Source organism: Ruditapes philippinarum, unplaced genomic scaffold (assembly GCF_026571515.1).
Source record: "Ruditapes philippinarum isolate M1 unplaced genomic scaffold, ASM2657151v2 ctg1356_1_1_1_1, whole genome shotgun sequence".
Classification (NCBI taxonomy): domain Eukaryota; kingdom Metazoa; phylum Mollusca; class Bivalvia; order Venerida; family Veneridae; genus Ruditapes; species Ruditapes philippinarum.
In genome coordinates, this window is record NW_026851848.1 from 136,240 (window position 1) to 163,675 (window position 27,436).

The following is a 27,436-nucleotide window of genomic DNA, read 5'->3' on the forward strand; positions in this document are numbered from 1 at the left end:
TCAAAAGGTAGCAGTCACGGTTTCTAAACTTGACATTCTACATTGACATTTTTTGTGAAGAACATTGACGTCATTCTTCATCTTCTGCTCAGCTATGAATCGTTGTACCACAGTTCCATTTTGATACACGTTGTCAATCGTCTCCAGACACGTCCTTATATCAGCTAGATATTTCTCAGTCCGTGACTGCTTTATTGTCAGATTTTCTAATGTCTCTTTCTTAAACGATTCAACGTCTTTAACAACGGAAATCTTCAGCTCGTCAAACATTTTCATCTCTTTATCCCGCATTTGCCTGATTTTGTCTGGTATTTGTTTTACATCTTTGCCTAGTTTCTCTTTTGAGGAGTCAATTATGTTTCCTATTATTTCAGTTTTCTGTCTCACGTTCTCAAATTTATTCTTTAACTGTGAGGATTTCAAGAATACTCTTTTAGCGACCTTTTGAATTTCCAAAATGCTCTGGCATTTGCGATGGTAAAGAATAGCACAGGTGCTGCAGCAGAGCTGATTGTCATCTTCGCAGAAGAATTTTAGAACTTCCTGATGTTGATCACATTGGTCTAACCCTTTCATATCAAACGAGCTTTGTTTTATTTTCGCCTCGTTCGCGTTCACTAACTTGTGATTTTTAAAGAAATTGTGTGTGTAATGAACGTTAGAACAATCCAAACACTGAAATTCATCACAAGCCGAACAAAACTTTTCTGCTATCGTTCGTTTTTTGTCATTTAAACATGGTTTGCACAAAATTTTTTCCACTCTTCCTGGTACCTCAACATGTTCCACTCGTTCTGGGACCTTATCATGTTCCACTCGTTCTGGGACCTCATCACTTCCCGCATTTATATCACAACTTTCCGCCATGTTAAATCAAAACTAGTCACTAGGAATAAAGTTTAAATACGTTTCTAAAAATGTAAGGGTTAGTTTTGTAACATACTTTCGTGTTTGTATATAATTTCCGCATTTTATACGGTTTAAGTGATTTACTAAGTACTTCTAGGAAAAGCGGTTGTTTAAGTAAAGCTGTTCTCGTGATAACAACAATGTACAGGAAATAAACACTAGTATACATGTATGTTGATTAATCAATGTGCAAAACACTTTAAAGTAAAGACAAACTAAAATTTTCAAAAGCTTAAAATTTATCAATATATGCAATTAAAAATAAGATTCTCACACTGACCGGACTGGCATTAATGCTACAAAAAACATTTTCATTCAAATTAAAACCTTTAGGCTGATTGAACTGGTATTATTTAGAAATACTAAGTTTTTTCAACTGACTGTACTGGCATTATTTCAAAAGATATTAAGTTCATCATACTGACCGAACTGGCATTATTTAAAAATACTTAGTTCTTCATACAGACCGAACTGCTGGTATTATTTAGAAATACTTAGTTCTTTATACTGTTTGAACTGGCGTCATTTAGAAATACTTAGTTCTTCAAACCGACTGAACTGGTATTATTTTTGTCATGTTGTTAAAGTTTTACCATTACATTACACATTTTAGTGAGGACGAAATTGAATATCAAAAACAACTGTCAGGGAAAAACGTTATTCATTTTAGTGCGTTGTTTGCGGACGAGAAGTAGCATTAAAGGCACTCCACTGAGGTTTTTTTAAACATGACGTGACTGGCAAAATATTTTCCAGATTAATGCTTAATTTGAAATAGGGATTGACCAAACATTTGTGTGTAAAATGCTCACCCCTTTTTCCAGAATAATTCTTCTGATTGTAAAAATGACCCACAATGGAAAAGCGTTGCAACATATTTAGGATTTTCAATTAACTTCCTAGTATATTTCTTAATGTTCTTTTGCATATATTTCTGTTTTAAGTGCCCGGTTGATCTATGTAATATGTTTTACACGTTTAGACCTCAGTGGAGCTCCTTTAATTAATTGCAAACACTATATATAATGAATTCTTGTTATTAAATTGTAAATTATCGTCTAGTAAACTTTCATTGTAAGGTTGGATTTGTTAATTTTCATAAGTTTGGAACATAGTAGAAAAGCCCTGGCGAAGTGTGGTAACCAGCCTATCTGGTAACTTTATGTATGGGTAAGAGTTCGTATTAAGACGACCGTAGGGAGTCTTATCGGACTCTTACCCATATAACTGCAAATCGGCTCTTACAACTCGATATCAGATAAAAATATAGAAAGTGTCACCTCTTTAATTAAGCATAACATTATTTTCCCCAGCAGTCACGTACAAACAAGGCATGTAAAACAATGAGTTTTCAACAATACCTAGGATGGTTAATGCAATTCATTCCTGTCATATGAAACAAAATAATGTTTTGCTTACTTTTTCTAGAAAATATAAACAGTCAGCAATTAATAATTGACATTTTTCTTAGAGTTAAAAGGATATCGAAAAGTTACTGTGTTCTCATTTGTCTCTGCGAGCTGAGCACCACGTGCATTATCTATGTAATAAATTTGAATGTATCCTCACATTGCTACAGTGTTATTAGCCCTTTTAGAAACACCTGACCTGGCTAATTAAAATATGCCAATCACAATTTTCACTATCAGCACTGGTTTCTTCATGAAAAAGCGGCTACACTAATTACTGCCGAGTAAGAGCCGATTTGCAGTTATAGTAAATTAGTCTAATCATCAATTGGAACATCTCGGCTATTACTTATAATAACTTATCCGAAGTTTCACGGAAAGGGCCGAGAACGTGCGATATACGATTTATAATTATGTTGATAGTATTAAGTATCATACGTGCCATGTAAGGAACTATTATTTTCATCATATACATGTTCAAACTAAATCACTTTACTTTATCTACTTTTTTCTTCAAGAAATAGTCTATAATAATATATCCAAAATGATAGATTTCTATTGTTTTTATCAATATTTTAAATAGTTAAGAAAAACGTTTACATGAAACTTCGTTCACAATCATTCATTTGTTACCGATGAATAAAATATCATCAAAAAATTACATGAAGACTTGATATTCTATTTGTATAATTCATGATGATGATGATGATGATGATGGTGAGGTGAAGATGATGTATGATAGGATCGGTGATGATGAGGGTAATGATGATAAAGTCGATGATGAGATGAAGATGATGATATAATGGGACCGATGATGATGATGATGATGAGATGGAGATGATGATATAATATGGGACCGATGATGACGAAGATGATGATGATGAGATGAAGATAATCATATAATGGGACCGATGATGATGAGATGAAGATGATGATATAATGGGATGATGATGATGATGATGATAGAATGAAGATTCTGCTGCTGCTTCTGCTGCTGCTGGTGAAATGAAACGTAAGATTTATCAAAAGCATGTTGAGGGCGGACGTACTGTAATTGTGCAGTACATTATCGGTTTAAAACAGTTTGTCTACGCAATGTGTATTCCTATTTCTTGTTTTTTGTTTCATATCATAATTTGATTATAATTAATAGAAGCATTAAAATGAAAATAGAAATCGCTTGAATTTTTCTTTCATTAATCCTTCTTAATTTGACTAGTAAGGTCACGTGAGATAATCTTTGCGACTATAATCATTCGTATTACACGGCCATTTATGCGCGAGCGCGTGAAATGTGATGCTAGGCGAGGTGTGCCTGATCTAGGGTCAAGTAGGGTCGTCCAGCGTCATAAACACATCACAATTACAGTCAGTTTCATCAACTATACTCCAAACAGAGCGAGATTTAACTATGACTTTTTTCAGCGCATGTACAAACTCTCCTGCGCATCGGTCGAATGTTTCACTACAGTATTGTTCAAGTGAGCGTACTAGCGTTTGAAATAACTTCGTAATAGATATACTTGAATTTGGATTCATTCCATTTTTGCCCTATATTTTTCACATCAGTCGAAACTTATGAATATCCAATTCCATTCTTGCTCATAACTTTATTTTCTGTAGATTTAAAATCCAGTACTATCTTAATGAATTAAAAAAAAAACCTATAATAGTAATACAACATAAGCGATGTCTTGCTACAGGCTGGACGTGCAAATGTCAAAGGTCCAAATTTTATTACTTTCATCTTTTGTCTTAAGCTAGATTAAATTTAAAAAAAATATACTGTTACTATTGATATTACTAAATATATATATGTATCATTTTTTTTACTTTTTTTGTGGGAAATGACTGAAATTGAATTAAAATCATATACCAAATATTAAAACATGTTTCAAATGAAAAATACTGCAGTTTCCATGATTTTGAGAGGTAGGAGGGTTGAAAAGTGGATGAGGGGGGGGGGCAGTGACCAATCAACGCGCCGAACACATATCAGCTATCAGCAATATAGAAATTATTGAAAAATTGAGGATTAGACTTAAATAACCAACGATTTGCATTTCAAAATCTAAAGCATGACAAGTTCATTTCTTAAAAACCTGTGGAATCAGAACATGTTCGGCTATTATCTATCCGAAGAATGACGAAAAGGGCCGAAAAGTTGCGATTGGAAAAGGAGAACTCAGTTTGTTCACGTAGCATTGTTGTTGTTTTTCCTCCTGTCATATGAATAAGACCTTTTGAACTGCGCGTTATTCCAGCAATTAAAATTTGTGATGATTAATTGTTTCCAAATATTACCTTTATTACACTGTGGTACTCTATACCCTGGTTTGTTTTATATTTTGACTCAATATCCGTTGACATTTTTATATATGTAAAGAAAGGAATTTGTTTTGAAAGTGTCTATGAAAATGAAGTCGGAATTTCTAATTGTTGTCGTTTCAGGTAAAGTTTGATAATTTATTTTAATGGCGATATTTTAATCATTTACACTTAAATTGTCCAACAGTTTTCGATATAAGAATGCTTCTTTGAGAACCTCTTTTACATGTATAGGATTGACTTTTTTTACTTGTTTTATTATTTAGTCGTGTTTTTTTTATTCTTTTTTTTTGTGAATTTATAAATTTCATTTGGTTTCTTTGGGTTTAAATATTTTAATTTTGTTAAATAATCATTTAATTTTCTGAACGTTTTTCTCTCTAACTGTTTATTTTAAAAGTTCCCCAATTTTGGCAAACATGCCTGGGAACACGGTATTATAATTCATAAATAATTCTCTCTAATATGTTAACCTATTACTCGGTTGAAATTAATTGCACAGCCTAACATTTAATAACCAATTTTTCAAGTCATTTTTTAAAAATTTTAAGCAAGAACTTTATATCCATAGTTTAAGGAGGTGGTGTGGTATAGTAAGGGGGGGGGGGGTATAAATATGGGGGGGGGGGGGGGGTACGTAAATATAAATTAAAAGTCCATAAAGCCTGAAACTCGTTGGCCATATATCCAAGCATATTTTGCCATTTATTAGCTAATATATTGATTTAGTTTGCGATTATTTTTATTTTCCAAAAGCATTTTCTGAGTGATTTCCAAAAACTTACTCGTTGGTCATATATCCAAGCATATTTTGCCATTTATTAGCTAATATATTGATTTAGTTTGTATGAAAGTCAAAATACTTCTTTGTTTATATTTTGAAACCTTTATCACAAATTATCTCACATTCAACGTTATTTTTCTCAGGTGATAACATACATTTGTACTTTAGTTTGTCCTTTTTACAGAAGGAAAAAATCATTCCTGAGGCATAATGTGCCTTTAAACATAAGGAATAGGACTTTGTATACATATACTGTAAATATTTATATTCTTTAAGTGCAAAATTTAAATTTGTTCCTTATGCATTGAAAAAGGAAAAATGTATCAATTTCTAGTAGGAATCAAGTTGTCTTATGAGTTGTTATAATTTGATTAGGCGATGATGATACAAAATGATGATGATGATGATGAAAAATGATGATGATGGTGATGATGCAAAATGATGATGATGATGCAAAATGATGATGATGATGATGTAAAAACAGATAAATATAGAAACAAAATAAATGAATAACTGTGTGAAAAACGTTTACATATATACAAGAATACCCCAAAACTTGCTTTTAATAAATCACATAAGCTATACATACATGCATATTACTTGCCATGGCATTTTTGTTTACGATTTTTAAACTTGTATGTACATAATAGGTTCCCTTTGATGGAAGGAAATAATAGTTCCTATAACATGATAATTACTTTAGAGACGTTGTGTGGGTGGGGTGAGGAGCCGTACTATTATATTTCACAGAGGTCTTAATAAGCATGTGTTATAATAATGGCGACAACAAACATTTCGTTATTTTTCTTTGATATAATAAAGTTGAGGCCGACTTAGCTGCAAATACTACGAGAAATAAAACACCAACGGCTTACATGACCCATACATTAAAACTATTAAAGCATTTATTTAACTGCAATTAGATTCAATAAGGCTGAAATACAAATTCTTGTACACTTGCAACTTCCTTTCCAAAATATTTGTTTGGAGAAAGGAAATAGCGCAATCAATGTATCTTTGTACGTTTGAAAACGATAAATGGGAAACTTTGACTTTGAAACTTACCGAAATAATTCTTGTCCTCTATTATGTTCTACCATTCGAGAAATTAATCTGATTTAACATATTTCCCCAATAAATGTTGACAATAGATAAATAGTTTAGCACCAAATTTGAAAAGTCTTTGCCAAACTATTTTCAACAACATAAACTAAGCTTATTAAACATATTTCGTCAAGTATTGAAAACGGCATTTTTCGTCTAATATTGACATCGACATAAAACCACATTTTTCTGACATCAAAACCTACATAATGTGACAGATATTTCGGTTATATTGACAACGACATAAAAACTACATACTGTGACAGATATTTCTCTAATACTGACAACTACGTAAGAAAAATCTGCATACTGTGACAGATATTTCTCTAATATTTGCAACGACATAAGAAACCCTGCCTAATGTGGCAGATATTTCTCTAATATTGGCAACGACATAAGAAAACCCTGCCTTATGAGGCAGATATTTCTCTAATATTGACAACGTCATAAGAAAACCCTGCCTAATGTGACAGATATTTCTCTAATATTGACAACGACATAAGAAAACCCTGCCTAATGTGACAGATATTTCACTAATATTGACAACGACTTAAAAAAACCTGCCTAATGTGACAGATAGCTGGTCCACTTATATTGATAAAGACATAAGAAAAAACCTGCATAATGTGACAGATAGTCCTCTTAAATTGACAAAGACATAACAAAATCCTGCATAATGTGACAGATAGCTGGTCCACTTATATTGACAAAGACATAAGAAAAAACCTGCATAATGTGACAGATAGTCCTCTTATATTGACGACATTAGGAAAACTTGCATAAAAAGACATATTTCTCTAATATTGACAACAATAAAACAAGTAATAGAAAGAGCACCGAAACACGAGGTTATCTGATTTGTACGAGGGGGCGTAGCCCCCCGAGTATTAATCAGATTACCGAGTGTTTTGGTGTTCTTTCTCTTTTGTATCATAGTCAAACATAAAAACACGTTCCCTGTTGTTACAATATTAGACCCCGGCAAAAATGAACCAATGAACGAGCATCTAAATATGACATTTCTGTCGATTTCACTTTCACTGCCGTCACAATATGTAAACCCCAGCAAAAATGAGCCAATCAATGGGCATGCTCTGGAGTGCGGGTAACTAATACCCGCACTCCAGTTAACGCACGGTGCATGTATATGTATACGATTTAACCCTTACATATTTTCAACAGAAAGGTCTCCAAACTATGATACAATGTGACAGATATTCCGCTTATATTGACATCAATAAACAGAAACCTGCCTTATAAACTTATCACCGTCACCTACTGGTTTATCCGATCTCAATCAAAATGGCTGCTGCAACAGCCTGACAGTTAATTTTTACAGTAAATGTGAATTTATTTGGGATGGCCAAGAAGATTTTTATTTCTAATTTATGATATTTTAGTGCTTAACATTATGTTTTTAGTGTTTTGTTTCACTCGTTTTCTTTGTAATGTTTTTATTTCTAATTTTTAAAAATAATTTTCTGTTTTTTCCTAATTCATGAAAATGTCTCTCCTCGCAACATAAATTTATGTACATGAATGTATCAAAATGGCGGTATGGCTTTAACATAATTTTGTTGTGTGTACGTTTTATGATTAACAAATGTTATCCGTATATGCTTATCAAAGCCTTATTAATTAGAAGTGAACAATATCCGAGTGTTATCGTGAATATTGGCGTTAGGCAATCGCAACTTCTCGGTCCTTTCCGTCAAACTTCGGATTAAGGATAATCGGCTAGGTGTTCCGTCGTCGCTCGTTGTGTGTAGTACAAAGTGGAGCATAAATATCATAGAAATAATTGTTTAGACATAAACGACAATAGGGTTATCTAGAGACATTAAACAGCACTGATAGTGACTCTAGTTTTCCACAAATTTATCAAACAATCCGTATCAAGTCACTTAGGCCAAGGAAAAAATGTTTGGGGTGATTTTGATATGGTATTTTAGTCCTATAAATATGACGTCGCTTTGAGATAGTTTTGCTTGTGCGCAAAGGGCTTGACCGACATAAACTAGAACAAGACCGTAACGTTTGATATTTTAGACGTCTTTTTGATACTGTGGATTTTTCGGAAAAATGCCTCGCGATAGGGGTTGATGTTTGGGTGGCTTACTTTAAAACCCCCAGGCCTTTTTTCAATTTTTAGAGGGCTTTTTGGGGGGAAACCTAAGCACGGATAACTGCACACACGAGGGTTGTTCAGAAAGTTATAGGACTGCGAGCCTATTCTCTTCACATTTTTTTTCTATATACAGTCAAAAAATCAACACAATATGTTTACAAATAACAATTCTGTGAATATTTCAAAGATGACAAAGGGTCCCGACCTGGCGCACGTAAACAATACAATAAATGACGTTCATGACGTCGCAAAATAAATGCAAAGATCAGCGTCATTTTTTTTTTATGAAAGTATTCTCCATACATAGTGACCTATGTCTTTGGATCATGATGTAACTATAACTAGGCCTCAATAGAGATCAAGCGAAAATAAAAGCGATTCCACTTTTTTGTTCCACTTTCCGAAAAAAAAAAATGCCCGAAAGTCGGCCTGGCATTCTCCGATTTTTCTGGTGATCATTGAGTGATCTCGGAACTCAACAGGCATGGACTTATAATGTTTAATAATGTAAAGGTGATTTATAATCACAAACTCTTTGTTGTGAAATGAAGTGAAACTCTAAGTGACTCAAACAAAAAATATTTCGGGGTCGCTATTTGTATTTTTTTAAATACGGATCTTTTGTTTTACACACAGATCTAGCAAAATATACATATGAAATGTCAAAACTGTTTGTTTGTATAAAATACCTCTAACTTGTAGCCAAATAGAAATAAACGAAATGCTTTAGATATGTTGACAAGGTCACTGCTTAAACATTAATCTAAATAATAATTTGTCATGTATTTATTGTAGTAAAAATTATACAATAGATTTGTCTACACCTACCGGACATGACGATTATTAAAGTTATGTTTATAATTAATTATTCTTTTTTTTATAGTTTTGTTTAATATTCATATTTTTGGCTTTTATTTGACAAGTTTGAAAATACTGTAATATCAAATTGTGTGTATTGTTTTTTGGTACTTTATTATATTTCGCAGTTCATAAAATGTAACCAATGATCACAAAATATAAATAAATCACTATTGGACCCAATCTTATCACTTTAGCCTCGTTTTCATTTTCAGAGTTCTAAAATCCATATAAAATCTGTATTAACTTTATCTAGCCTGTTCCATTTCGGAGACCAACAAGTTCATATCAAATTCATATTGTATTTCATCTAGCCTCGTTTTCATTTCCAGAATAAAAATAATCCATGTCATCTCCATATTGTACTCTAAGTTTCTTTACTTTTCATGTGGTACAAAACACACACTGCTGATTTTGCTCTACAAATTGTTGGTGTGAAATAAAGATGGCATTATCAATTGTTGAGAATAATATTAATTTTATTGGACTCGTACACAGCCTCGGCTATTTGTGTACACGTCCAATGAAATTCAGTATTGTACTCAACAATGTATAATAACCTCATAATATTGTACTGGAGATGATAAAATGGATTGAACGAAACATTTAGGGCCGTCAATGTAAATTATAATATACAATACGTGAAATATGCTGGTGATATTTTTACCACCAATCGATAAAAAGAAGGGAAAAGTAGTGATTTGTAGCTTAAAAAAGTAGGGAGAGAAAGGATATTTTCTAACCAAAAAGATTTAAATTAGTCCTTATTATACTGCAAATATTTGATCATAGTGATATAGGCTGTTGTTAAGTGTGCCTTGGCGTTACTTTTCAGTGATTTTACTATAGGACTGTCTTTTAATTCTTTCACACAAGAGCATGTACTCTGAAGTAGTTTGTAGGTCTCCATCAAAGACAGCCACATTATCTTAAATTTACTAAAATTATATGTTGTGAATGTGATTTCGGGATGCACTAAGTGATTTCGGGATGGGCAAAAATGAGTAAATAGTTATTTATGCAGAAGTGGGTATGGGACCGTAAGGGTCTCAATGTGTCCAGGGCAAAGCCCTATTCAGGGGCCCGGGAGGAAACTCCACAGAATTTGCATTTTAAACCCAATTAAAACACTTTACAAAGTAACCATGTTATTTTGCAGGGTCTTATAGTGCTCATTTCAAATATTGTTTTATAAAATGATATAAACTTTTAACGACTTAAAATGTTCTTGTTTCATAAGTGATTAAATCGAGAACAAATAGGGAAGTACAGCCTGAAATATCCATTGTTGATGAATCAACATTGACTTATTTGTGGAGGAGTTCTGTATAATATTATGTAATCATGTCAGAAACAGTTCATTCAATTTCTTGAGTGACTCATTAAACAACTCCCAAAACAATAGCTTCGGATCGTGAATAAGATAATCAATTGTTTGTGTGTGTTTTTTTGTTTTTGTTTTTTTTTTAAATCTATTTGCAAAAGAATTGTTGTCGTAAGATTTTAAAGGGTATAATGTTGTTATTCTTTCTATATTTTTCATAGCCATATCTTATGTTAACTTGTCTCTATCCTATAATAGTCCATCAATAAACCAGATAAAAATGTCTCTTAATAAGATACCAGTAAATTAAAGCTATTACCGATAATTTTCTACCATATCCTATGTGGGGGTTTTTTGTTTTGTTTTTGTGATATTCATTTAATTTCATAACTTAACAGAAGCTCATTATAGCTAAATACCCTGATAGTCACATTTTTAAATCTTAGCAATATCAAAAATGTTCAGGCGTCTCAACAAATTTAGCTCAAATCGGGCTAGTAATGGCACAAAAATGCGAGTCCATTTTATCATTACTAGTATCTTTTAAATCTTTCTGTTAAAAGTATCCCAAATGATCTATAGAAGAAATTAAAATCTTATGTTTTTGACCTTTGGACATCGGTTGAGGTCCTTTGAACAATTCATTTGTCTTAAAATGTTTAACAAGCTCTATTATGCTTAATTAATAAGTGTAAATATGTTATGTTTATTTTTCAGTCGCATGTTCGATTCTCTTTGGTGATGTTGAATGCAATGGAAGCAATAACGGAGTAGGTAAGCCTATTATTTGATATTATCTTACTTTTCCTTTTGATGAATAATAAAAAGCATAAAACTTAGTAATTTTGTATTCGGCACCAATCATTGGTCCACGTGGATTTTAAATATCTTTATCTGTCTGACTGGTTGCAAAAATGCTGCAAACAATTAAGTTTCTTAATGATATAATATAATAATAATAATAATAATAATAATAATAATAATAATAATCCCGCAATAATGAAGTATTAAATATAAGTTTGTAATGAGAGTTATATTTTTCGTATGTATGTCTTTCCAGATCCATGTGGTGCAGGTAATCACACAGCGTTAGAGTCAAGTGACAGGCTTCATTCGATACACCAGAATAACCATGTGTGTGACGATAACTTAATCGAAGGCTGGTACAAATTCGAGGTTAACGGCAGACCCGCTGAGATCCCGCACTTGTGCTTAAAGGTATACCTACCACTCAATTCAAATTTCAACCAATCATACCGCTCATAAAAACAGGTCTTAAAGTGGATTGGTCTACAATGGGTACATTTTCAATAAATATTTCAAATATTGATAAAAACAATAAAAATGTATCATTACGATATTCTTATAAAAAAAATTCTTGAAATAAAAAAATGATGATAAAGTGTTTCAGGATGAACATTGATATGATGAATAAAAATATTTTGTTCTAGAACATTTTATTATCTGCTTTATATAGATATATGTAATGTTTGATCATGTATCTCACATTTGGTAATAGCATACATATATTATTGTTTCGTGGTTTGATTTTATGACTGATACTGAACAATCAACATAAATATTTATTGCTTTACATACCTTCCATTGTAGGCCATTTCTCTTTAAATTATCCTAGATTTGTTGAAATTTATGTCGAAGTCTACTTTATCTATAAATGAAAAGTGCTGCTCATAGGTTCTGGGCTTTAGGGTGGCTGCAAAAATACAGAGACGCGCTCTCAGAAAATATTTATTATCAAAGAATGAAGTCTGGCTCGCGCAACGAAAGCCTATAATACGTGTGCGCATGCGTGACAGTACTTAGTTCGGAATTGAAAGTTAAGGGGGCAGGGGACCTAAAAATGAACAATTTTGTATTTCAGAGTGGAAACACAGTTCCAAATATTTCATAATCTGTTTCACAGGCAGACACCAAGTTGCACAGCATTATTCAAGGATATATGACAAACATTGAAAAAAAAAAATAGTTTCCATGCATTGCTCCTTAAAATAATGACTGACAGCAATTTATGTTTACCCCCACCCAGTAAAAAAACACATTAAATATACCAATATGGACAATCTTCATGAAGGTACAGCATGCTCCTGAATCCGATTCCATTAAAAATATCACTAACACACAGTGCAATCAATGGCATTTTCAAAAAAGACCAATAAAGTGTCTGTCATACGTTTAGATTTTTCACAAAATTTATCGGAAATTTCTTACTTGTTTGGCGCTAACTGTCAAAGCTTGATTTTTTTTATCTTTTTTACCTCCATTCGGAGAGTCACTTATACACACAAAGCTACCAAAATGCTTATCGGAATTCAATCTCGGTTTAAGAAAAATTCTACAAGAAGATTATCACACCATCTAATATACCTAAGAATTCCTTCACTTAATTTCTAGGGTATCTAAAGGCAACAGCAAAGTTATTGATACAATATTAAACGGAGTAATATTCTCTTTGACGATATATGAAATGTCACGTGGGTTGGCTACAAAAGTTGAGGTGTTAAAATTTAATTGCAATACCTTTTATGTTAGCGATTAAAGTAATATAATGTATATAGGAATTTCAAAAACAGCTATTATTCAGAGCGGGCGCTATGGTGCAGTGGTAACACTGTCTGCCTACCAATCAAGGGGTCGTGAGTTCGATCCCCCGCTACTCCACAGAACTAAACGGAGAGAGGAACAGAGGACATAAAGGAACAGACAGCAAAACGGACGTCACCCGGGAGATAACTACAAAGACGGAATGGAGCATTCTACAAGACACACTGAGAGGAACAGACGACAACGGAACAGATAAAAGAGACTTACTGGAACAAGACACAGGGAACAACAATGCTTACAAGAGAAGACTGGAACGGGAAATTGAGGAGCGACAACAGACGCACTGAGTGGAACAGTGGACAACGGAACACACAAAGCATGAAACTGGGTCAACATAGTTACATATAAAAGGAACAGGACATGTGAATCGATAACAGAAGGACTGAGTAGGACACAACAGAACATACCAAAACACTTGATGGGACAACAGACAGGGATAACAACGATACATATAAAAGGAACAGGAAATGAGGACCAAAACACTTGATGGAACAATAGACAACGATACAGACAAGAGAAAACTTAAACTAAACTGGAAACGAGGACTGATAAAATAGGAACTAACGAATATAACAAATAACGAATTAACAAATACAACAACACAGACGACAGACTCCGGAACAATTACAAACAAGAAAATACAAGGGAACAAGGAACAAAACAGAACAGACAATAAACGAACACTGGAACAGGGGACAAGACACGAAACGGGGCAGACAGAAAACCACACAAGAACATTAACGATACAAATAAGAGAAAACTTAACAGACAATAAAGAACTTAGGGCAACAAGGCACATAAATTCAGAAATAGAAAAGAAAACGAGTACCGATAACAGAAAAACAAACGGAAAACACACAACAATACTTGTAAACGAAAAACCACATACAAAAGAAAATCATGAGAACGGACTCAGTATAAAATTCAAGACTAAACGGGACATATTATTCAAATAGCTTTAAACTGAAAATTACTTACAAAAGTGTATCTTATAGACTTTCTGATGAATTAATTTAACACGATAAATTTTACCGATATGCCTGAGTAAAAATATAATAAGCCGTGATCGTATTGAAAGGTATTTTTATTTTCTTAAAATAATAATACATTAACTTTAAGCTAAATTGTGCCTATCAAAACCTTTGATTTTTTCCGTTTAGGCATAAAGCCTTGATAGGTATTGTGATTTCCGCATTTTCTGTTAACCTGCATAATATTAAGCTCAAAATATATTTCAGTCTTAAATAAATATACCGGTCATTACATACGGGCGGTCTGGTGGGCGGCGTTCAGTTTTGTCCGGAGCATATCTCCTACATGCACGGAGGAATTTGAATGAAACTTCATAGAAATGTTCACCACTATCAGAAGCTCTGTCATATAAACCAGGTCACTATGTCAAAGGTCAAGGTCACACTAACATTTTGAAGTTTCACATTATCACATTTAGAATTAATAGGTACACCCAATCGTGTCCTGGGTGTAACTTTGTCATGCATCAAAGGATTTTAGAATACTTTGGCATAAATGTCTACCAAACCAAGACTATGCGTGTTGTTTAATAATCACGTATCTACCTCAAAGGTCAAGGTCACACTACCATTTCGAATTTCACTTTATCACAATTAGAGTTTATAGGTGCACACATTCATGACCGGACTGTAACTTTGTCATGCATCAAAGGATTTTAAAATAACTAGGCATAAATGTCTACCACATCAAGACGACATTTCGGTCCTAGACCCATGTCCCTACCTTCAAGGTCAAGGTCACACTTTAATTAGATTGAAAGTACTCAATCTTTCTAGAAGAGTCTGAAGATACACATTCATGTCCGGATTGTAACTTTATCATGCATGGAAGGATTTTAAAATAACTTGGCACAAATACCTACCACATCAAGACGATGTGTCGTGGCTTATGTTCGTCTGTCCGTCCGTGTGTCCCCACTAACACAACAATCATGTTCAGGCTGTAACTTTGTCATGCATTGAGGGATTTTGAAATAAATTTCTATCTCATGACAACATTCTGTCGCGTCAAAGAAACACGTTCCTTCTTCAAAGGTCAAAGTCTCACTTATATTTTGAAGCTTCACGCTATCACAGTTAAAGATTATAGGTTTTCACATTCGTGTCCGGACTATAACTTCGTCATGCATTGAAGAGTTTTAAAATATATTTGCACAAATTTCTACCACATCAAGATAACGTGTTGTGTGTAAGACCTATGGGTCAGGGTCACTCTTATGGTTTGAAGGTACTTATGCTCATAAAAAGTGTATGAAGGTACACATTAGTTCCAAACTGTAACATTGCCATGCATTGAAGGATTTTATAATAACATTGCATAAATGTCTACCTAACATGGCATGAATGTCTACCACATCAAGATGATGTGTCGCATCCAAGACCCAATGTGTTAAGTTTGCCATAAATAGCACTTCATTTCACAAGAACAATATTAAGCAATTAGTTACTTTCATTCTCTTTTCTTTTGATACCTGCATGCTTAAGAAACCTTTTCGGGGGCATTCGTCATTCATCAATAAAAACAAATAAATACATTCCTAATATTTTCACTGGCATAAGAATCAGTTGATATAGGTTTTAAAAAATCAGCACCTGTGTGTAGGGAAATGTATGTTTTGAGTGGTCCAGAACTACTTGAATTACAAGTTGTTTAGTAAATGAAGGCTTTGATATTTTCAAATGACCTTATCTGTAGATATTGTTTAGTGTTTGTCTAATGTTTTGAAATTATCAATTTAACTTTTTTTCATGTTGATTTCTATGTTTTCTTCATCAGTATTTGATGTTAGGATATTAAAAAAAAATTTGGTAAGCAGTGTGATAATTCAGCGATGTTTATAAAAGAAATGAAACCTGTTACTATTAGATTATGTCATATGAATGTTACAACCTAAAGCACTTCAAAAATATTGCAAAAAAACGATTTTAATAATCAATTTTCACTTTGCATATGTCGTAAAAACATAAACGACTTATAATTTGACACTATTATAAAGAATGTATTGAATATTTACTTCTACACTACAAAGTTTGTCATTTTGCACAAGATTTAAATAAAAACCAATGATACAATAATCTTCATTACTTTTCCTTACATTGGCATGCATACATACATTTGAAATTTTGCATTCTTGTATACATATGTATAAGAATAAAGGGCAATTCTAATCTGTATGTTTAAGAATGCAATCAACATACATACATTGATAAATAACATTCAGATATATACATGTCATCAGAATGAATGCACGTTTGGCGGTCATTTCAGCGGGCGAAAAGGCGAGATTTTCGCATTTAATCCACAGGTGCTAGTGGCATTGATTTGACCTAAAATGTGTTTGACCTTGTTATTAAAAAAAAAAAAAAAAAAAATTCACTGTTATATTATTATAGACAGTGATTTTTTTTTTTTTTAATTTATTGATATTTTATTGTATAAATAACAAGGTCAAACACATTTTAGGTCAAATCAATGCCACTAGCACCTGTGATTTAATCAGTCAAGCATCTTGTCCGGTGCTCCAACACTCTTTTTTATCACTAACAAAATAGTCAATGAAATAAAATTAAATCGATACCATTCTTCTATTCCAGAACAATGTTTGTGGCACCCAGCTTCCTATGAGAATTGATTTAGCGGGAAAAGCGATGCCTGGCGTCAACGAAACGGTAGACGCGCACGTGTGTACTTCTTATGACGTCCTGGGAAAATGGGACTGTTGCGTACTGCGTCAACCAATCAAAATAAAGACATGTGCTGCTGATATTTACGTGTACTATTTGAAACCTACTGATAGATGTAATGTCGCGTATTGTGTCCAAGGTATGACCCTTTGAAAATATACTTGCCCAAAAGAATTGCCAAAGTTATAGAGGCACCTTTCAATACATGTATTTCCATTTCTATTTTTTCACCCTCAAGAATTTTCTAAGAAATTTGAGTTTAATCTACTTGATTATCATAGTAACTTTTAACTATTTTAATGAATTATGATATTTGAATCGCGAAAAATAATATGCAATAGTGTACAAAACGCAACACTTAATATTTAAGAAAATTTTCATTTTCACAAAATCATAAAAATTGATACATAGATCTACGCCAGCAAAAAGTTATACAAAGCTATGTCTATATCACACACGCTATCAGTGATAAGCGTGCGAGCTCTATACATTTACTCAACTCTGTCATCGAAACTTCACTTTTGTTCAATATCCTCTATAACTACACTTTTGGTCGAATGCTCGGCTTTTAAAATTATCCATGGTCAATATTAATCGAGTTTAGAAACTAATGCCAAATAATAATTCTAGTGAAGGTTTTTTTTGTGTGTGTCCGTGGCCGAGTGGTTTCAAACTGCTTTCCCCTCACCGAATTCTTCCAGGGCCATTGGATTCTTTCATTTTAGAAAGCTATCCATTTAGCTTATGGAACGTCAGTTGAGCTATCCAGGTGCCCGTTCGTGTCTGAAATAATACACGGAAGGCCACCTGGCAGTTAAACTGGAAAGTCACAATTTGTGCTTAACAGAGTTGGTGCAACGTAAAACCCGACCAAAACAATCCTTGTATTTGCTAGATATGACTTTTACATAAAAAAATTATGAATTTTCAGAGGTAAATGACAGCCCTTCCCAAAACTTGACGATAAAACGAGGTGATGACAGCAGGTTCCGTGGCAGTTCAACATCTATACCCATCACATACACAACAACCGCATCCCAAAATGATAGGAACTCTTCAACAACTGAAGTACCCATTTCCGCCACTAGCACTAACACATCAGAAGTTACAAGCGAATCTGTTACGAACATTCCCGAAAATGATACTACAAGATTAACGGTAACGATTGCAGGAATTACCACGGCAAATGACGAAAATATATCTGTTACCACAGTTACTGCGCCTGTAAATGTTAGTGTAACAGAAAATGGTACCATTGACGACGGTTCTTCCACAACACTTGCAGGTCTTTCGCCTGGTAACACAGATAAAGCTGTTAACATGAATGATACCACAGCTGTTAACATGAATGTTACCACCACAGACTTACCACCACCTTTAACAAATGCCAGCAGACGACTTAACACATCAACTGAAAGCAGCGTCTCTGATGTCGGTGTTACCACTACTGAAAACGTTCCCAATAATTCTGTTTCCATGACAACATCTTCTTCAACAATAGAGAACACAAGTACAAATGACACACCCACCAACCAGACGACAAGTAACATCGGAACATCTACAGCAGGTGACGTCAATGCAATAGAAGTATCACGTACACTCAACACTTTTGAGCCGCGTCACGACAAAACCAACATAGTGCGTTTGCGACCAGCATATGGATCCAGACCAGCCTGCACATCCGCGCAGTCTGATCAGGATCCATGCTGTTCGCTGACAAACCCTATAACAAGTAGAGAAACTGATAGCGAACAGCATGGATCCTGATCAGACTGCGCGGATGCGCAGGCTGGTCTGGATCCATGCTGGTCGCAAACCCATTATGTTGGTTTTGTCATGACGCGGCTCATTTCTGAACGCCCACTTTGTTTCTGACACACATTCCGGCGCTCAAACAACTGTTTTAATCACACTTTATGTAGTCATTTTGAAATATTTCAAACAAGCTTAGCATCTTGCGTCTTATTTGAATAATATAATTATGTTTCCCACTTTATCTGTTTACGGATAAATAAATGAACAAAATCAAAACCATTATATTAGCCTACAAGAACAAATCATGTCGATGAATCTGAACTTTTATTCATTGGTCAATCTCCACATTTTTCTTTGTGTACCCATCTTTTTTTCCGGGTTCAACACGCTCATTTTGTATTGCATTTGAAGTGAAATTTAGATCACATGCGATTATGGTGCCAAGTTTTGCAAATCGTAAAATAGAGCCCAGCCGTGACGATGAAAAAGTTTTTACTTTGTAAGCGAGTACTCTTTATTACACTGAGGTTTCGAATTGAAATCGTGTTATTACCTAGTTTTCTTTTAGAAGAACTGTATAAAGTGGGCAATAAGAAACTGTGTTGAGTGTATTAATTAAAGTAATATTTAGTTAATGGTTGTTAGTATTGGGTAATAAGTTTGGCAAAGTATAATGAAGTCTCTAATTTTAGTCCTTTTTACATCCATTAACTATTCAAATTAATATTAAACCTGAATTAGAAATCTGATAAATATTCCTCTTTTCAAAGTTTATGTGTCCTTTACTCCAAAAAGATCTTTATTTTACAAGTTTTCTTTTTTTTTAAATTATTTGAAGAAATAATTACAAACATGCCATACATTCAAGTTTGTCACTGTTCATTTTACTGCTTATTTTTCTAACTTTCAGTCCCAGGTTTACCGTGTGAAAACTGGACTAAAACACTGTGTAAGGACGGGAACACGACATGCTACCTATCGCCGACTGACAACACGTCTTACAGAGTCTGTGCAGACCGTAGTGGGTGTGGTGTCATCTGTGATAATGTTCCAGATTGTAATGACGGATCTGATGAAAGTCAACACCTATGTCGTAAGTGTCAGTTAAGTGTCACTATCTTTTAGCCAAATAGTTTCATCTGGAAACAAAACTTATACCAGATGCGCAGACCAAGATCAGTCGACACATTCGAGCATGTTTGTTCCGGGTGTGCACTGTTTGCTTTTCAGTCGGTACATATTTTAAACTTTTCGTAAAATTAATGAATGATTTTGGCAAGATTGAAAGATGGACAAGTCCATTCTAAATTGGAATATCTATAATGGCGAGGGATAAAGTGATGCATATGAATTAAGTTTTGGCCACTATTCTGAAAAAAGCATATTAATGCTTACAGGCATATTAATTTTCAGTTTTATATTAATTACATAGACGTGCATTTGAATAAGAACAGGCGAGCATTTGGAAAAGAACTGGGTGCAGTTGCCTTAAAAAGAAAGATTAAATTTCAATATTGCATCATAATGGCAAGGGATAAAGTGATGCATATGAATTAAGTTTTGGCCACTATTCTGAAAAAAGCATATTAATGCTTACAGGCATATTAATTTTCAGTTTTATATTAATTACATAGACGTGCATTTGAATATGAACAGGCGAGCATTTGGAAAAAAAAACTGGATGCAGTTGCTTTGAAAAGAAAGATTAAATTTCAATTGCATCATAATATAAGTTATTATAAAACATATCACGTTGATGTCATCAAATGTTCACTAAAGTCTCTTATGAACATTTATAAAGTTTTTACCTGAACAGAATCAGCTTCGTGCGCCGAAAGTCAGCGACTATGCTCTGATGGTATACACTGTTTTACACGATGTGATGGCGCTGTGACTTGTTCTAGCCATGTATCTGGTGAAGACGAAGAAGGGTGTCTTTGTTAGTAACTTTTCGTGACTAATTCTGATGTTATATTCCATTTTTAAGGTTCACTGTACAAGTTTTCAGAAAAAGAAGAGAGAAGTTATCGGGACATAATCGTAAAATCATTTCCGAAATATATTAAAAATATACAACACGCGCTAACATAATTAGATAATCAAAAATTAAAAAATATCTTATCTCAATGTTTTTTTCAAAGGATGCTTTGCATATAACTCAACGGGATTGCTCTTACTAAAAATATTTCTCGAAACGATCCATTTCTTTATATTTCAGCAACGACTACAACAACCTCTATCACTAACGCAACATTTTCCTCTACGGACAACTCTCAGAATGTTACAGAAGAAATTGAAAACAGTACGTCTCAAACATTTGCACAATCAACCCGTCATGTTACTGTCACAACTGAAAATGGGAGTCATCGAATGGATAACGTAACAGCTTATAGTGATCCAACAACAAATAGTGATCCAACAACTACAGAAACTTCATTTTTGTCAACTGCTGATACTTCACAAGACCTAAGTACTGTCAGTGCCAGTAACAATATTTCAGATACAACAGAAAGTATTACAGCCAGGTCTAACACTACATCTGGAATGATAAATTCAAGTGAGTCCGTAAATCAAACTAGAATTGTACCAGAGCCATCTGTTACAGATTCGGCAATAACAAATAACCAAAGTACCACAGAAGCACCAACCGATCAAGAAGTAACAGAATCTAATCTTGTGACAACAGTATCATCTGTACAGAACCACACATCACAGGATGAACTGTCAACGGACGGATCTGTGAGAACAGTATCTCCAACTTTAAATCAAACAGTGACCTCGACACAAACTTCTGTAACATCTGAAAGTTTAACTACATCAGAGAAAGAACATGAACCATCATCACAGGGCAGTAGCAGTAGTTCAGTAGAGTCGACCATAGAATCAACAACAGGCCTTTCTCCAAATACAAGCATGCAGTCCTCCTCACAAACGGAAAGACATACATCCACAGATATTAACACTGTTGTAACCACTGTCAGTTCATCGGTCACAATTATGTCTTCTGGTCCTGGTGTTTCGAATGGTACTACAATCCAAGAACCAGTCCAGAGTCCTTCTGGGATCACTGATTCAGCTCCAGTTTCATCAAGCGGTGACGTTGAAGTAACAACCCCAGAACAAACAACCTTAACTTACCAACGTTCAGGTACGTTGAATTAGGACACAAACGACGACGTCTTTCATTAGCGGCATTTTAAAAGTAGATTTAGTAGATAGATTTTGCACACTTTTAAAAAATACCGTTTCATAATTGTAACAAACACTTGCCTCCTAATCGGTCGATTGCTATTTTAATACATTTTATTTACATAACTTTTTGTTATATTCGCTCACCAGATGTCTTCATTTCTAATTTTTATTTTTAAACTACAAATATCATCATCTTATAATTGTTGAAAAATATTAATTTCTAGATGGTCAGCAAAGTTCGTCAAGTTTCCATACCACCTCCTCAGCCAATGTAAAAACAGGTACATCTGCAACAGTTGAATCAACACTTTCAGGCATTACAAGTATGTCCCCGAAAATCTCAGTAGTGACAGGATCTGGGTCTACGTCTGCAGGAGGCAACAAGGCGATGGATCAAACTACACATGTGCAGGATGAAAAGACAGGTTTATACTATGAGAACTTTGGCTTGTTCGTTTTCCTTATCGTTGCTGGGGTTGTCATTGCTGGAACTTGTATGTTTGGTATTATTGGCTATATGTATCAGCGGCGATTTCGGACATGGAACCCGTCGATGGCATACCAAGATGCTTATGGTGATTTTGTAAGTAAAGAATAATGAATGAAGATGATAAGAGTTGCTTTTTTATGGGAAGATTGTGGAAAGTTGTCCTACAGACTTACGCCTCCGCGTCTTCTCTAATACACAGGGTATTTTAATAAAAAAACTTAAAACAGTTATGCTTTGTCAGCAATAACGTCATGTATGCATCTCGTTGCAAATCAATATCAAAAGAGTTGAGCGCGTTGTGTTCTTTAAACGGATTTTGCAAATAAACTTTTGATTTTAATCATGAAGAATATTTATTTCAGGAAAAGAAACCACTTCCATTTGGGCGGGAGAAATTTGGCGTGGAAAGTCCAATCCCTGACTTTGATATTTTACGCGATGAAAAGGTTTGTTTTTGGTATTGTTTTTAATTCTGAAGTAATGAGTTTTTTTATGCAAAAAAATATAAAATAAAGAAAGTTAAATATGCTAGATTTACTATGCTGGTTAATGCAGCACGGCACAAGCTTTATTGAACATACGTATATGTATATTTAATAAAATAATATCGCTTAAATATTAAGGTGGTCGGTTTGATCAAATGTTATAATTAAAATGAATCAATTAAGTAACACTCGATAAATATTCTATATTAATCAAGAATTCTGAAAATAGATGGTTTCTGATGGCATGTTTAAAAGAAGTTACATACATCTCCTAATTGCTAAAACTTCAGAAATTTGAAGAAACATCATTATCGCAAGCAAGCACTTTGGCAGTCGGACCAACACCTGGGAGATCAGCAGGACCTCCATTTGATGACAGTTACGACGAGATTCAGCCCGATGGTATGACCAATGGTAAACCCAATGGCGGAGCGTGTCAACATGAACCTGAAGTATCCTATATAACTGACGGCCAAACTACCGACAGTTTTCCTGCATACGAAAATGGTGATGGTGTAGTGCCTGTTGATGAGATAGATAATTCCTCTCCTAGAACACTGTTTCCATGGATTGAAAATGCAGCAGATACCAAATTGTAAAAAGGATCTAAACATGGATTTGCATATGATTGTTAGATGCTGGTTTTTATACAATGGGAAGCGATGTTCAATATTTTCGGGAATTAAAATAAAACTTCTTTAAATATAGAGTGATAAATGGAAAATATAATTGATATAGGCGAGCTTGTACAATCTTTATAAACTTTTCGTAGTTTAGAATATTTATATGAAGCATAATAGATTTAGGTGTATAATTGATTAGAATGGGTTGGACATGGCTAGTGGACACACTGTTTGTACCAAGCAAAGAAATATACGTCAAGAACGTGTGTCTGTCTGAAATATGGATGTACGGATGATTGTCGGTTAAATCTGGGACAAAAAATAAAGTAAATATTTTTTGGTTCCAGGTTAAATTTGAAGAAAAAGGCTGACCGAAATAACATTTAAAACAACAAAAACATGTTATTATTGTGGATTAAAACTTATATAGATAATTTAGAGACACTTAAGTACATGTATATCTATTTATCAATACAGAACATCTGGTTTGAGGAAAAAATGAGATAAACAAACATAAACATAATTAAGCATACATTTTTAATTGTGCTTTCCGTTCTTTGCGTTTTATAAAATTTAGATATTACTTTTAATTTTGAAACATTTTACCAGTGAAAATGATATGTTTTAAAAAATATCAACATTATTAAATTATTAAAATGAATGTAATTCATGGAAAAGTATAAAACTTATATGTTTTATAAATAGATTCAAAATGGGTTAACATAATGGAATGTTTGCCATATATATACATGTATTTAGCTAACCTGACCACAAAGAGGTCATGGTGAGTATTTGTGAGAGTCTATTGTCCATATGATAGTGTTTTTTACATATTGCAGTACTGAACACAATAGTACAGAATTTACAACACCAAAAGACATTAATTTCTTCCTTGAATCGTCCTAATTAAGTCATGATTTACAGAGTTATGACGGTCCTTAAAATAACCCAAACAAACATGTTTGTCAGGTTTATGTGATGTTAGTTTTATAGCTTCTGATCTACTTTTAAACTTCCATTTATTTAGTTCCGCCCATTGTTTCCTTATTCTTTTATTTTGGAACCATACACCTCTTTTTCAAGGACTGGCACTTACGTGTCACATTGAATGTTCCATGATAAACGCCTGTTTCTAAATTTCACCATTGTCATGCTTAATTGTTGAATTCTGCTTGCTTTAAGCCAGTGCTATGGGGTGTGGACTGTAGCTTGCGTTTTCTAGTACCGTCCACAAATTAAACAGGCTGTGTCAATGTGAAATTAATCTGTTTAGCGATTGCTGAAATTAATTGCATCGTTCTTAGATTACTGACGCACCGTGCTGTGTAGGATCGTATTAGTAAAGAGTTGTCCAAGATAAGCATTTGTCAAAATTTGACTTGTCTGGCTTATTGTCAGTATTGAGTTGTCCTGGACGTCGGCCTGTAGGATTTATAGAGCCCTTGCCTTTTCTAAAAACCTGATATACTCGTAATCGTGAGTTCCTGAGTTATGGTCCTTTTGGATATCAGGAAGGTATAACTTGCCTAGCATACACGAAATGATTAAACAATGGACCCAGTTGAGCGATTTAGGGTCAATGTAGCCCTCTTTTTTGTTTTTAAAAACTGTTTTATAGTGTACCACAGTGTTAATTTCATATATTTATATAATATGTACATATCACACATAATATGTAGAATTTAGAATTATCTTCATTACATTATTCGCCCCCAAGTTCACATCAAGTTATAAAGAAATTTAAGGTTGTCAATGTGTACTTTATCCATAAAGCCACATCTTTTTGTACACATTAAGGATACAGCAGTTTGAATTGTTTGCTCACTTAAGCAAAAAAACTTTTAAGATTGCCATCAGTCCGTCATGCGTTTGTCTGAAGCCGACGTTTAATTGGTCGGTCAAAAAGCATTTTCCTTTTTGGTCGGGTTGCACAGGTGCAAGGGTTATAGTATGATGAATGCGGGCGTCTGGCGGGTGGAAAAGATTTTGGAACAGTTTTCTCAGCAACTACTTTCACAGCCTCTTGATATTTGGTATACAGCATTAATACATGGTCCCATACCGTGGGTTTCGATTTCAGGTATGTCACTCCTCCACTCCGTGTTTACTGACTTAAATTTTCGACTTTAATGGTCAATGGTAAGAAACTTTCTTAACAGTTTTCTCAGCAACTACTTATCACAGCCTTTTGATATTTGGTATACAGCATAAAGACGTCCCATGGCGTGGGATTCGGTTTCAGATCTGTCATTCATCCACTTCTTGTTTATCGACTTTATAGTAACATCACAGCCTCATGATATTTGGTATACAAATGCAACCCGAACTTTTCTATCTTTGACCCATTTTTAATTTGAATTTAAATCAGCCTTGCAGAGAAACTGATTTTCCAGTAGATCTGGCTTCCTATCCGGAGTGGTTTGGCACATAAAGCATTACATAGTTGTAGCCCCTTAAACAGCCAAGATAGGCATATCGCCTGCTTAATTGATTTTGACTTAATTTGCAGAGAACTAGTAGGTCTTAGTTTCTTTCTTTAAAAATGATGATTCTGTCAAGCATTACCGAGTTATGGCCCCTATAAATACAGAAATAGATGCCAAAATAGGCGCACTTGTGATAAATTTTCTTCTCCGAAAGTGCAAAGGCGAAATTTGAAATATTCCACATGTAGCAAAATAAAACTCTTTTGACCTTCAGTATAGTTCTGTTTATGTGGTATTGAACTTTGACCTTGAAAATGATCTTGTGGCCCCTTGTCTAGCAAGTTTTCATTTGAGCGATCGATCAAGGCCTCTCATTCCCTCTTGTTCGAACAGGTTTAAAACATAAGTTTGACTGACTATAATATGTCTTATTAACAGTAATTAGTTTGTCAAGAATTTTATTCATTTTTTAAGGAAAATCTGAAAATGTCCTATAAATGTATTGCAAGACAAATGTATGCATGCATGTGGTTATGTTTATATGGGTGTAATAATTATATGATAGCATAATAAATGTATTTACAATTTTTATTATTTGTTTTATTCAATGACCATAAAATAGTATCATGTAATAGCAACCACTTTTTTCCCTCTCTTTTTTGTGTTAAGTTGTTATAGTTAGCTTCAATATTGACAGAAAATCTTCAGCTTTACTCGAGATCAATTCTAGACTAAATCAATCCTCCCAGTTTCTGCTGAAAAGTTTCCTCGTATAAAGTAACTTCAACTCATCACTCATTCATAAGAGTGATGCATGTAAAATCCACCTTTACGCTGATCCTGTCGCAAGGGAGATAATCCACTTTATGATGCAAGGGCGATAATCCTGAGTGACTGGGACTGTCGCAACTCCTTTTTTTGTTCCCAAGATGATCATCCGTTTTTAGCTCGACTTTATTTTTTTTTGAAAAAAAAGTAGAGATATTGCTATAGTCGCGGCAGCGTTGCTATAGTCGCGGCAGCGTTGCCGTTGCCGTTCCCGTCCGCAAACTTGTTCAGAAATATAATTACCTTTCAATAAAAAGAACCCACAATTTTTCACCCACGGTAATATCACAAGGGAGATAATTGTTTATGCTGTAAGGGAGATAAGTGACTCCTTCACATTCAAATGCATAGCTTTGTCATATTGAATATTATCGTGACCAAAAAAACAGCCATACCAGTTTGCTAGATAATTTCATAAACAAGAGGCCCATTGTCTCCCTGTCTCACCTGGAACA

General features: G+C 34.0%; 2 protein-coding genes across 3 annotated transcripts; one reads left to right on the forward strand and one right to left on the reverse strand.

Annotated features, from left to right (window-relative positions):
* Positions 1 to 867, reverse strand: LOC132741256 (zinc-binding protein A33-like). Its single transcript, XM_060729389.1, has one exon. It carries the CDS (start codon positions 865 to 867, stop codon positions 1 to 3), a length of 867 nt encoding a protein of 288 aa, XP_060585372.1.
* A 3,724-nt stretch (positions 868 to 4,591) lies between these two features.
* On the forward strand, positions 4,592 to 26,744 carry LOC132741346 (uncharacterized). 2 transcript variants are annotated; one of them, XM_060729499.1, is made up of 11 exons: positions 4,592 to 4,769; positions 11,562 to 11,618; positions 11,905 to 12,062; positions 17,093 to 17,321; positions 18,114 to 18,749; positions 19,848 to 20,030; positions 20,754 to 20,876; positions 21,156 to 22,085; positions 22,354 to 22,712; positions 22,982 to 23,065; positions 23,395 to 26,744. In XM_060729499.1, exons 1-11 carry the CDS (start codon positions 4,730 to 4,732, stop codon positions 23,701 to 23,703), a joined length of 3,108 nt encoding a protein of 1,035 aa, XP_060585482.1. In that variant the 5' UTR covers positions 4,592 to 4,729; the 3' UTR covers positions 23,704 to 26,744. The 2 variants fall into 2 exon arrangements, with proteins under 2 accessions (XP_060585482.1, XP_060585490.1); XM_060729507.1 differs by lacking the exon at positions 20,754 to 20,876.
* Positions 26,745 to 27,436: the final 692 nt, after the last annotated feature.

Coding starts and splice junctions, on each gene's coding strand:
- LOC132741256 (XM_060729389.1), bottom strand. CDS start 867: ATGGCGGAAAGTTGTGATATAAATGCGGGAAGTGATGAGGTCCCAGAA.
- LOC132741346 (XM_060729499.1), top strand. CDS start 4,730: ATGAAAATGAAGTCGGAATTTCTAATTGTTGTCGTTTCAG. Junction 11,619..11,904: donor TGGAAGCAATAACGGAGTAG/GTAAGCCTATTA, acceptor ATGTCTTTCCAG/ATCCATGTGGTGCAGGTAAT. Junction 22,713..22,981: donor AAGATGCTTATGGTGATTTT/GTAAGTAAAGAA, acceptor TATTTATTTCAG/GAAAAGAAACCACTTCCATT.